The sequence below is a fragment of the Acomys minous genome (genome assembly GCF_964271855.1).
Source record: "Acomys minous genome assembly, chromosome: 18".
NCBI lineage: Eukaryota > Metazoa > Chordata > Mammalia > Rodentia > Muridae > Acomys > Acomys minous.
The window spans coordinates 49,132,110-49,142,723 of record NC_140501.1 but is presented as its reverse complement, the minus strand read 5'-3'; the positions used below and the strand labels follow the sequence as shown (position 1 = coordinate 49,142,723).

The following is a 10,614-nucleotide window of genomic DNA, read 5'->3' as shown; positions in this document are numbered from 1 at the left end:
AGACCCAGGTGCCACTGGATTTCCCTCTCCAAGAGCCCTGTGTCCCCTCCTCCCTGGCAGGGCTCCTCGGTTGCAGATCTGAGTCACCTCTGCGCCTATTATTATAGGCTTATTAAAATGGTTCTCGGCTGCAGTGGAAATGTTCCAGAACTGTCAGAGGCACCTTACCAGCACTGCCTGAGTCAGGGCCAGGCTTACATGTGTCACGGGGCATGGCTGCTTTGGGATAAAGGAAAACTGAAGGGCAGCTCACCACTGTTGAGAGCCTGGGCAGGCACTGGGTTGCTCCATCCACAACAGCAGTTATGCTGGTCTGCATGGAGTGGTATTATTTCTACCTCACGTACGGGAAACTGAGGCACAGAGCTTAGAGGACTGCACATGTCTATGCCAATTCCGAAATGAGAATCTTCCATTCAGTGTCCCCTGCGGCTGCCCCCTATAGAGCACGTCAGTTTACATGTGGGACAGTTAGACACAGGCAGAGCCTATCTCCCACACAGTGGCCCTTCCCACTGCTCTTTCAACTAACCAACCATGTGCCTAGCTTCAGAGTGACACCAGGGGGGGGCTGTAGAGTCACAAATGTCACCGAGGTTTATTTTAAAGGAGTGGGTAGCAGCGCAAGATTGAAGGATGGGGGTGTGTGTGACTCTTTTGCCTCTGGGCACCGTGGCATCTCAGAGTCCTTAAGAAGAGTGGGCAGAATTCTGTCTTCCCTTCGAATGCCCTTCTGGGTCTCTTGGAAAGAGGGACTGGCTTTCAGTCCTCATTCTAGGGGACAAGTAAGCTTGCATCTTTCTCCATCTGGATGGCCATGACCATCTCTGGACTGGAAGTACCTGTCAGAGGACCCACTACAGGCCGTGCTGGCATTCTTTCACTCCTAGGGTCTAATCTGACCCAGGAAAAGGAGATGCATACTACATACACACCATCCATACTGGAACACACACACACACACCTTCTCTTGGTCTGGCCTTGGAGGAAGCATAGGAGGCTCAAGGATTGACTATAACTAAAGGGCCTGAGTTTGTTTCCAGTGCTGACTGTAAAGGGAACTAGAGGCTAGGCTCAGGGTTGTTGGAGATGACTGTTCCCGCTGCATAGGCACAAAGATGTGGACCTACTCATTTCCCTCTAAGGCACACTTGACCCTCGCATTCTCCTCTGCACTGCTGTCCACCCAACTTCCCTGCTTCCTCTTTCCTCCCTTGCCAGTACCTATACTTTTAGTCCTTGGTGGAAAAGACTTTTGCCTGTTAAAGCAGAGTGAGCAGAAGGCCAGCCCCAAGGGCTTCAGAATTTCGTCTGCCTTCTGTTTGTGGCATCTGTCATGTTAGGAAGAGAGGTAGCCAAGGTCCCAAAGAAGGGGACAAAGAGGAACTGTACCCTGAAATGGAGAGAGGCCTGATTTAGGAAGCTGAACTGAGGTGATTGCCCATAAGAGTGTGGCTGCAGCAGCATCTGGAAAAGATTGGAGCCAGATGTTCCAGGATGGGGGCAGGGAGGGCGTCATGCAGGAACAGCAGTTCTGGGCAGGAGGAGGCTAGGATTAGGGGGGCTCGTGGCACCCTGGGGAGAACACCTGGCTGCCCTCTTCCCCCCCAATTCTCCAAGGCAGGCACTACTATTTTTGCAAACTGGAGCAGCCAAACTTTTCACGGATTCCAGAATCTGCCTCGTGCGTAGGGACAATCAAGCACAGGGCGGAACTTGGGAGGTACCCAGAAAGGCCACCAGCTGGCTAGAAATATGCCTTGCTACAGGCTGAGCATCCTCCCCCTGGCAGAAACCAGTGTACCCAGATGTGTTTTCAGACCGGGGAGGGGCAGAGAGCAGGACAGGACAGAGAAAGTCGCACCATTAAGAACTTACTCTTTACTAGACACGGTGACAGTCTGTCCTCAGAGGTCCCTTCCTTGCTTCTCCATAACCATGTCAGGTGTTCCTATCATTAGGAACATTGACAGTATGACATGACCAAGGTTAACTGAGCATTCGGTGATAGAACCAGGGATCGGAAATGTGTTGTTGGTGTTGAAGCTTGGGACCTTCCTGTTTCTGAGAAAAGGAGGGAGGAAAAGATAGTGAGGGGCAGAGTTGGGCACCCAACTTTTCTTATTTGGCAGTCGAGGCCACAGTGGGCTCTGAGTTCCTCAGAAAAACTCCCAGGGCCTTCCATGGCCTGGGCTGCATCCTGGCGGCTTTAGAACCTCGGTGCTGGGGTTTCTTGACTATCTCTGACTGTGTCAGGAAGGGAATTGAAGGCAGGTGGCAGGCTTAGAGAGCAGACAGCCAGAGGTGAATTGCCTGGGCAGTGTCACAGAGGTTACTGTCCCTGGGTTGTGCTGGCCTCTCTGCCGAGGGTTGAGATGTGCTTCCTGACTCCGGGACCGGAGATGAGGTGAAACTTATCCTTGGCTTTTCCATCATCAGCTCTTCAGGCCCTAGGGACACTCAGGGAGACATGAAGGAGTCCCTGGGCCTTCTCGGCCATGGCATCACATGGCCTGCTCTGGAGTTGTTCTAGTGTGGATTGCTAGTAGTTTAGAGGTGACAGTGGGATGGTTCTGGGGAGCACCGTAATTTACTTAACTCCTTTTTTTTTTCCTCTTTCTTACAGACAGGGTTTGTGTGTGTGTGTGTGTGTGTGTGTGTGTGTGTGTGTGTGTGTGTGTGTAGCCCTAGCTGTACTAGAACTTGTTCTGTAGACCAGGCTGACCTACCTCTGCCTCCCAAGTGTTGGGATTAAAGGTGTGTGCCACCACTGCCCAGAGATTTACTTAGCTCTTAAAAGAAAATGTTTGTGCATCCTGCAGTCAGCTTGAAATAGCTCCCAACACTCCAAGGAGAAGAGCCCCGGTCTAGTCTAAATGCTCTACCTCCTCCTCCTCTTCTCCCACCATCTTACTTTGCATCTACTCCACACACTTGTTTGGGAGCCCATGCTGTGGCTCTAGTCCTATGCAAAAGCTCCTCCATGCTGCTCTGTGCCTTCTACTATTGGCACAGTGCCCCCTATTGGTCACTGCCTGGAACTGCGAGGCCACAGCTCTGAGTCTCTGGGATGGACTCAGAAAAGGTCTGGAGGCTCACTCTGGAGTCCTCTGAGGAATACAAGACTTCTTGGGTGGTGGAATCTTGGGGCAAGTGCCTGGGGGAGGCTGCAGGGGTAGGTATCTACCTCTAGCCATGCTATTGTTGTTGTTGCTCATGAGACCCACTGCCCCTGCCTTCATCAGAGTGGACGAACAGGTGCGTGTGAGTGTCTGGAAACCTCTGGGTTTAAGCAAGGCTGTAATCTCCTTGGCTCCTTTGGGCCTATGCTTTGAAATCTGGAACTGCATTCCTTTGGATTTCACAAGAAGCTGGAAGGTTGGCAGGAAGAACTGTGAGCACTGACTCTATATTCTGTGACAAAGGAGTCAATGCTAAGTTGGTAGGTAACCAGAGGGTACGGGAGATGCCAGGAGCATCTTGGATTCAGCTCGAGGACCTATAGGCTGCATTGAACACTCGTACCATAGGAGTAGGATTAAGGATAAGTGAAAGCACCTCCGGGCATCTTCTGTGTGCATGTAGGTCTCCAATGCCTCATCTATGCTCATGTCTAGCGGGCATGGCTTCAGGCTGGCAGGGGAGCATTTGGTGTTCCAGAAGGCTCTGGGTGCATTGGCTACTTTCCACCAGTGCTTTCTGCATACAAGGCTTATGTGAGGTCAGTCAAGCTATGTTGCTCCCTAGGGGTGGGTCCAGATGGCCCCGGGAGAGTGCATACATCTGCCACAGGGAGGAGTTTAGGGTTGATGGGAGCCTGTCAGGGAGCCCTGCCTCAGGGCAAGCCACTGGCTTGCTCCAGCATCAGGGTCTAGCTAGAATGGAGAGAAAAGCCCGGTCCTGCTTCTTTCCCCTGTAAGATGCAGGCAAAAATCCTAGGAAGAGCCTCCTCAGAAAGGAGGAGCCAGGGCTCTCTTCTGGCTTCTCGAGGCTCCAGTCTGGGCCTCACTGTTGGCAACAGGAGGAAGGAGGAGACTGGACAAGACAGCAGCCTTTGTCGCCTGGGGAGAGCTAACCCCCTCCCTCCCCAAGCTGGAATGTTTTACCCAGTGACTGCTGAACCATCCTGGCTTCCCTCTCCAGAAAGCGTAAAGGATAGCTGACGTGGGGACCTGTCTTAGCTGATGCAGGTCTTCCACTTCTAGAGGGCTTGCCAACTAGACACTCTCACACTCCCTTCCTCCCCTCCCCAGACCAAGAGACAGATGGACAAACATACCCTAAGCCTCTTTTAAATGCCTCCACCCTCCCCCAGACAGCCTCTTTATAGAATGTTCTACTCTGGTTGTGTGGGAGGGCTATAAGCTGTGTGTGTGTGTGTGTGTGTGTGTGTGTGTGTGTGTGTATGTGTGTCCATCCACCCTAGTGCAAAATCGCACCCTTAGGACTCCTGGAATTTTGAGAGGGAAGGGCAGCCAGCAAAACCAGGTGTATTGGCTCCATACTGGCTTTAGACGCCCGGAAAAGCTGGCCCATCTGGAAGAAACCACCCTGCCTCCACATCACAGACAGCATCTGGCACAGGATATTGGCTGTAACACTCTCTGTTTATTGGCTGGTGCCCTGGTATGGCTGACAAGCCAGTGGGCCCAAGAGAAGCCCTGTCTTCTTTATTCACTCCCCCCTCTTCAACTCCCCCACCATGGCTCCGAGGGGATACCCAGAAAACATGGAAGTGGGGGGGGGGACAAAATAAAACCAAATTGAGGCTGGAAAAGGGACAGGAAATGTACGTTACAATGAAGATTAGGGCCGCCGGCTATACACAATACAGTGTGTAGAGACGGCAGGGAAGGCGGCAGGGTCCTGTCCCAGGCAGGATCCCAAGGAGAAATGGTCACTTCAAGTGTCTTGGTGAAAGCTCTGGTTCCCTGGTCCCTCTGACGGGAGGCTGTGAGGAACCGGCTTATAAGGAGTCCAATTCCCCTACCTCACTCTGACACCTGACCCACTGGCCCTGTGGGTCTCGGTGCCAGGGAGGTGAGGGACACTGTGTCACCATCTGCCTGTCACCACCATTGTCCAGTCTGGGTGACCGAGGGAGGCAGGACTCCGGTTCCTGCTACCGTGCAGGGGCAGCGGTCACTTCCTGCTGTGGAGCGTGTCCTGGAACTTGGTGCTTGTGTAGCGCAGGTGGAAGCCTTTCTTGGAGATGGTGTCATCAGAGTGGAACTTCACCAGGACGGAATCTCCGGCTGAGTACACTTCCTCAGGAGGCTGCCATGGGAGAAGGGTGCCCATGAGGAGCTGGGACGGGGCTGGGGTTGCTGTCTTCATTCCCTGAGGTCCTCAGTGTCCCCAGATTCCCCATGAAGCAGGGTGGGATGTGCCTGTAATCCCAGCACTCAAGAAGCAGAGCCAGAAGGAGAGCGTTCTGGGCTCTCTAGTGAGAATGAGACCAGCTTGGGATGGAGATGATATATATATATATCCATATCCATCCATATATATGGATATATATAATGTGTGTGTGTATGTGTGTGTATTTTTTTTTAAGAAAGAAGAAAGATGAATGTAGGGGTTGAGGGATGGCTCAGCAGTAAAGTCCACTTCCACTCTCTATAGGACTTGAATTCAGTCCCTCACAACCACCTCTAACTCCAGTTTCAAAGGATCTGATGCCCTTGTGTAGTTTCTTCTGCTTCTTCACAAGCCACCTCCCCTACCTCCTCACATACCCACAATTAAAAAGAAAGTATTTAAAAAAAAAATGAAGCAGAGTTTCATGTGACCAGGAAGTTAAGGTGAAATCTGAGAGAGGGCAGCTTGTTTTAAGGTCAGAATCAGAGCTGGGCAGGTGTAGTGGCCTTTAATCTCAGCACTTGGGAGGCAGAGGCAGGCAGATCTCTCTGAGTTTAAGGTTAGACTGGTCTGCATAATGAGTTTGAGTCCAGCCAGGTTTTCACAGTGACACCCTGACTCTAAACAAAACAAACTCACCAACCTAAGCTCAGAGTCAGCCATTGCTTTATTTTACATTTGTTTACTTATTCACTCTCTGTGTCTGTCTGTCTGCCTGCCTGCCTGCCTCTCTCTCTCTCTCTCTCTCTCTCTCTCTCTCTCTCTCTCTCTCTCGTGTGTGTGTGTGTGTGTGTGTGTGTGTGTGTGTGTGTGTATGTGTGTGTTTGTGTACAGGTTCAGAAGACAGCCTTGGGTGTCATTCCTCAGGTGCCATTCATTATTTATTAACTAATTAGTGAGACAAGATTCCACTGGCCTGGAGCTTGCCAAGTAGTGACTGGCCAGTGAGCCCCAGGGGTCTGCCTGCCCGTCTCCCTGGTGCTGGGATTACAAGTACATGCCACTCAGAGAGGAGGGAACAGCACACGTCTCCGTCTACCAGGCTAGGCAGGGAGCCCAGTTGTGGGCTCCACACTTCTCCACCTATTTCCACTCCTGCCCTGGTTCCAGTTCTAGACTCAACTTTTGCTCTGCCTCCAGACCCTGAAAAGCTCTCAAGCCGGGGGCCAGGGGCTGAGGAAGATAGACAATGTCCCTCTGAGGTGACTTTATGCCGTGGCCCTCCAATCGTAGAAGGAATCATTCCCAACAGAAATATTGAAGACATTTCCAATAACTGGGCCAAGAAGAAACCACATGCCCTCTGCTGGCCCCGGCCTGGGGGTGTCCCTGGAAGAGCCTCCCCTGGAGACACGTCATCAGTGGTGCAACTAAAAGAAAGGGGCTGTGCAGGGAGGGAGCACTGCCATGACAGCCAGGGATGCCAGAGAGGCTGGGAGGCAGGCTGAGGGCTGTACATTGCCTCTGCCCACACTGCCTGCTCCACCTTGGCCCAGCCTCCGCTGCTCATGCTAGCCTGAAGTTCGGCCTCTAAGGAGAGGTTAGGCCAATGCTAGGTCTGGCATGGGGAAGGATGACAGGATGAAGACAGAGAGAGGGGAAAGGGGGGTGAGGGAAAGGAGGGAACAGGGGAATGGAAGGGAGGAAAGGAGAGAGAGAGAGACAGAGACAGAGACAGAGACAGAGACAGAGACAGAGACAGAGACAGAGACAGAGACAGAGACAGAGAGAAACAAATGTATCCATGAGCTGGGCTTGGCCTTTCTTACAAGCCAACCAAAGTGATCGTGCCCACAGTTAGAAAGAGTTGGAAGCCGCCCCTAGGTCCTACTTGGATAGCAGCAGCAAAGGCTTTAGGACACAGGGGTCTCTCACCAGGGGAAAGACAGGAACGGATAAAGTTGTTTATAGTCCAAGTATTCTGTTGAGTGTGACAGCTCAGGGCTCCTGGCCCTGGCCTTTGTCCCCACCCTCTATCAACCAGTTCAACCCCAGGAGCGGTGGTGATGGTGGGGTCAAGGGTTGAATGGCCCAGAGAGAACTGTATCACCTCCACTTCCAGACGTATGCAGTTGTTCAGCAAGCCAGGTTAAACTGGTCCTAAGGAGACCTAAGTCTGGATGGCAGGCCCCCTGGACCAGGGGTTGTGGAAACTTTTATGCTGCCTGGAAAGGACCCTGGTTTCCTGGGTAAGGATGGTCCAGGGTGTGATGGCCTCTGTGAGTGCCCCGGGTTTTACCATATTTAGTTTTTGCCGAGGGCCAGGCAAGTCTTTATGCTCAATCTAGTATCCTAAGCCTTCAGGGATGCTCTGGGTCTGGGGAGTAGGGTGAGGATTGGAAGGCAATGTGAGGTATGAGGTCAGAAGGGTGCTCACCCCAGAGCCACAGTAGCGCCCCAGTCTAGGAGCTGTGCTGTCATAGCCGTCGAAGAGTTCCATGTAGTCATAGCCACAGTCAGTCTCCTCCTCCACCTCGAAGGTCTGAAACACCAACTCCACACCATAGCCTTCCTCAGCCACAATGACCCACTCGCAGTCCACGCCTCCCGGGTAGTTGTTATCACCAAACTGGGCGTGCGAATAAAGGTCTTTGGTCTTCACATCTGCCCGCACTTGGCCCCCACACTCTGCAAGGGAAGACACGACAAGACAGAGCACCGCTGATGAAGACACCGGATTTACAATCCTGGGCAGTACCACCCAGAACCACAGAGACAAATTGGCCAGGGCTGCGTGGGATCTGGCCCAGCCCCAAGCTATGCCACCTTGGGATAGGGACCTAAGGAGGAGGCTGGGAATACTCAAGGGTGAGACCCTGAGTAAGGGGTAGCATGGAGCAGAGGGGTTGGGAAAAGGTAAGTTTTAGCCGAGAAGGAGCTGTTCCAGCTGAGGGCTGTCATGGGAGAGCACGGCCCAGCACCTGCAGACTTTAAACTTGAGAAAAAAGCGATACATTTGGGTTTTGTGTGTGAATTGATATTGGCTCACAAACAAACAAACAAACAAACAAACAAAAACAAAAATCAACCAAACAAGAACAAATAAACCCCGCTACTCCACTATGAGTCAAACACTGAAGATTTGCAAGCAAGATGGAATTCCAACTTCCGGTTGGTAAACTTGTGCAGGGCAAGGCAAATGGCCTACAAAAGCACAGACCTAGCAACCAGCCTCCTCTGCACGTCCCTGGCCTTCCTCCTATACCCAGGCTCAGTTTCCGTGGAAGAGGTGAGGAAGGGAGGCAAAAGGAAGAAGGGTGGGGAGGCTGTGGACCTACCAGATGGGGATGCCCAGGACCCACCACCAGGAGACAGATAGATGAAATTCAATACTGCTATCCTTGGCCTGCCTTCTGGCTTCCCAGGACTGGTCCCCAGCTCTCCTCTGCTCTTCTCACCCATCCCCTGCTCTAGTCAGACCCGCTAACTTGCTGTCCACTCGAGTGTGCTGCTGGAGCTTTGCTTCCACCACTTGGAATGGCTCCAACAACTCCCCCAAGTCAGTTTTTTCCCCCCTTTTCTTTCCGCTCTATTTTGTCTTTCGCTGTAATCATTAATGCCTGGCTTATCTCTCTGCAGGACTATGAGTTCCTCGGGCAGGTACGGTAAGAGCTGGTTCACTGCCACCAGGTCAAATAAACAAATGCAGAGCGAGCTCCTTGTGGGCCGAGAGCTCCCGCTAGGCTCGCTTTCTGACTGTTACTTAGAATGAACCAACCGTTCCGAGGTTCCTTAACCATGCCTTCCTCCGATGGCTGTCACTAAGCCCCGTTTCCTAACCTCCACGATCTCTGTGATTTCTTCTTCATCCCTTGGTGGTCACTCCGAGTACCTGGTCCTCAGAACACAGTATTGGCTCTGGGGCTACCAGGCTCTGTTCTATGGACCTTCAAACTCAAGGCCAGGGTTGGCAACCAGGGTCAGCGCTGTACCTGGAGCAAAGCTCAGTGTAAGCTCAGTCTAGCCCAAGGCTGGCCTCACCTGTGGAGTGGGATGCCTGGAAACCTTTCCTCTGTACAGAGTTGTCTGAGTAGAAACGTAAGAACATGCGGTTGCCTGTAGCCAGGACGGGCTCAGGCTTCTTGCTCCCACAGAATCGGCCGAGGACCGGCGCCTTGGCATCACGTCCGTCGAACACCTCCAGGTGGTCATAAGTGCACTCCGGCTGAGACTCTATATCCATCTCCACGAAGGTCTGGAGAATACAAGAAAGGGGTCCCAGGTTAGAGGCGTGGCTAGGGCAGCTGGGGGAGGGCCGGGCAGGGGTTCCCAGATCTCTACATCTTTGGATCCCAGCTGGTACACAACAATGGTAGCAATCGGGGCTGTGGGGTGATGATGGTGAGGGAGGACTCAGGAGTAAGCAGTGGCAGAGGCATCCTCAAAATATATTTGGCAAGAGGGCTCCTGTTCAGGAAGACTTGTTTCCATATGGATGGGCAGGTACTGGGGCTCAGCCAGGCCACCCTGCCTACAGAAGACACCCTGGACTCACACAAGTCTTTGCAGATGGCAGAAGCAAATGGCCACATGCCCTGGAAGAGCGGGGTGTCCACGCAGGGTGCCAAGTGGTATCTTACCAGCTTTACCCGATGCCCAGGGGTGCTGGAGATAGCCCATGTACATTCCTTCTTGCTGGGGTACTTGTCAGGCCAGTTGGGGCTGGTGATGGTGCCACTGGTGGATGTCACCTTGTGTTCACAGCCAGCTGTGGGATATGAGTGATGGAAGGGGGTCACCAGGGACCTCCCACCCCACGGCCTCCTGTCAAGAAGGAGCTCCCCTCCTACCCACTCCTCTGCTCTGCCTCTCGTTGTCAGTTACAAAACGAAGACACACATCATTTCTTCTTCATTGAGTTACCCCTTCTAGGAGAGAATTTAATGACTTACTTACTTACTTTCTTTCTTTCTTTCTTTCTTTCTTTCTTTCTTTCTTTCTTTCTTTCTCTCTCTCTTTCTTGGTTCTTCGAGACAGGGTTTCCCTCTGTAGCCTTGTCTGTCCTGGACTCGCTTTGTAGACCTGGCTGGCTTTGAACTTCTGCCTCCCTGAGTGCTGGGATCAGCACGCCCGCCCAGCTCAATGAGTTGGTTTCTAATGAAGCCCTGCGCAACAAATGAGGTCCACTACCCTTTTCTGACCGTCTGGCCACACCACTTCTGTCCGGCTGTCATACTCTTTCTCCGCTCTGCAACCTGGGAACCTTTGTGCACTGAGAGGCTCTGTCATGCTCCGGAGTCACCAGAGACTTTA

At 52.5% G+C, this 10,614-nt stretch overlaps 1 protein-coding gene across 2 annotated transcripts in view; it reads right to left on the bottom strand.

The window, feature by feature from the left end:
• Positions 1 to 4,588: 4,588 nt before the first annotated feature.
• Positions 4,589 to 10,614, bottom strand: part of BMP1 (bone morphogenetic protein 1) — a 47,607-nt gene continuing 41,581 nt past the window's right edge. For both annotated transcript variants that reach the window (XM_084768234.1, XM_084768235.1), the window contains 4 exons: positions 9,942 to 10,069; positions 9,343 to 9,556; positions 7,739 to 7,989; positions 4,589 to 5,277 (listed from right to left, as the gene is read on the bottom strand). In XM_084768234.1, the coding sequence (XP_084624360.1) occupies positions 5,143 to 5,277; positions 7,739 to 7,989; positions 9,343 to 9,556; positions 9,942 to 10,069 (728 nt within the window). In that variant the 3' untranslated portion in view covers positions 4,589 to 5,142. The remainder of the gene's footprint in view (positions 5,278 to 7,738; positions 7,990 to 9,342; positions 9,557 to 9,941; positions 10,070 to 10,614) is intronic.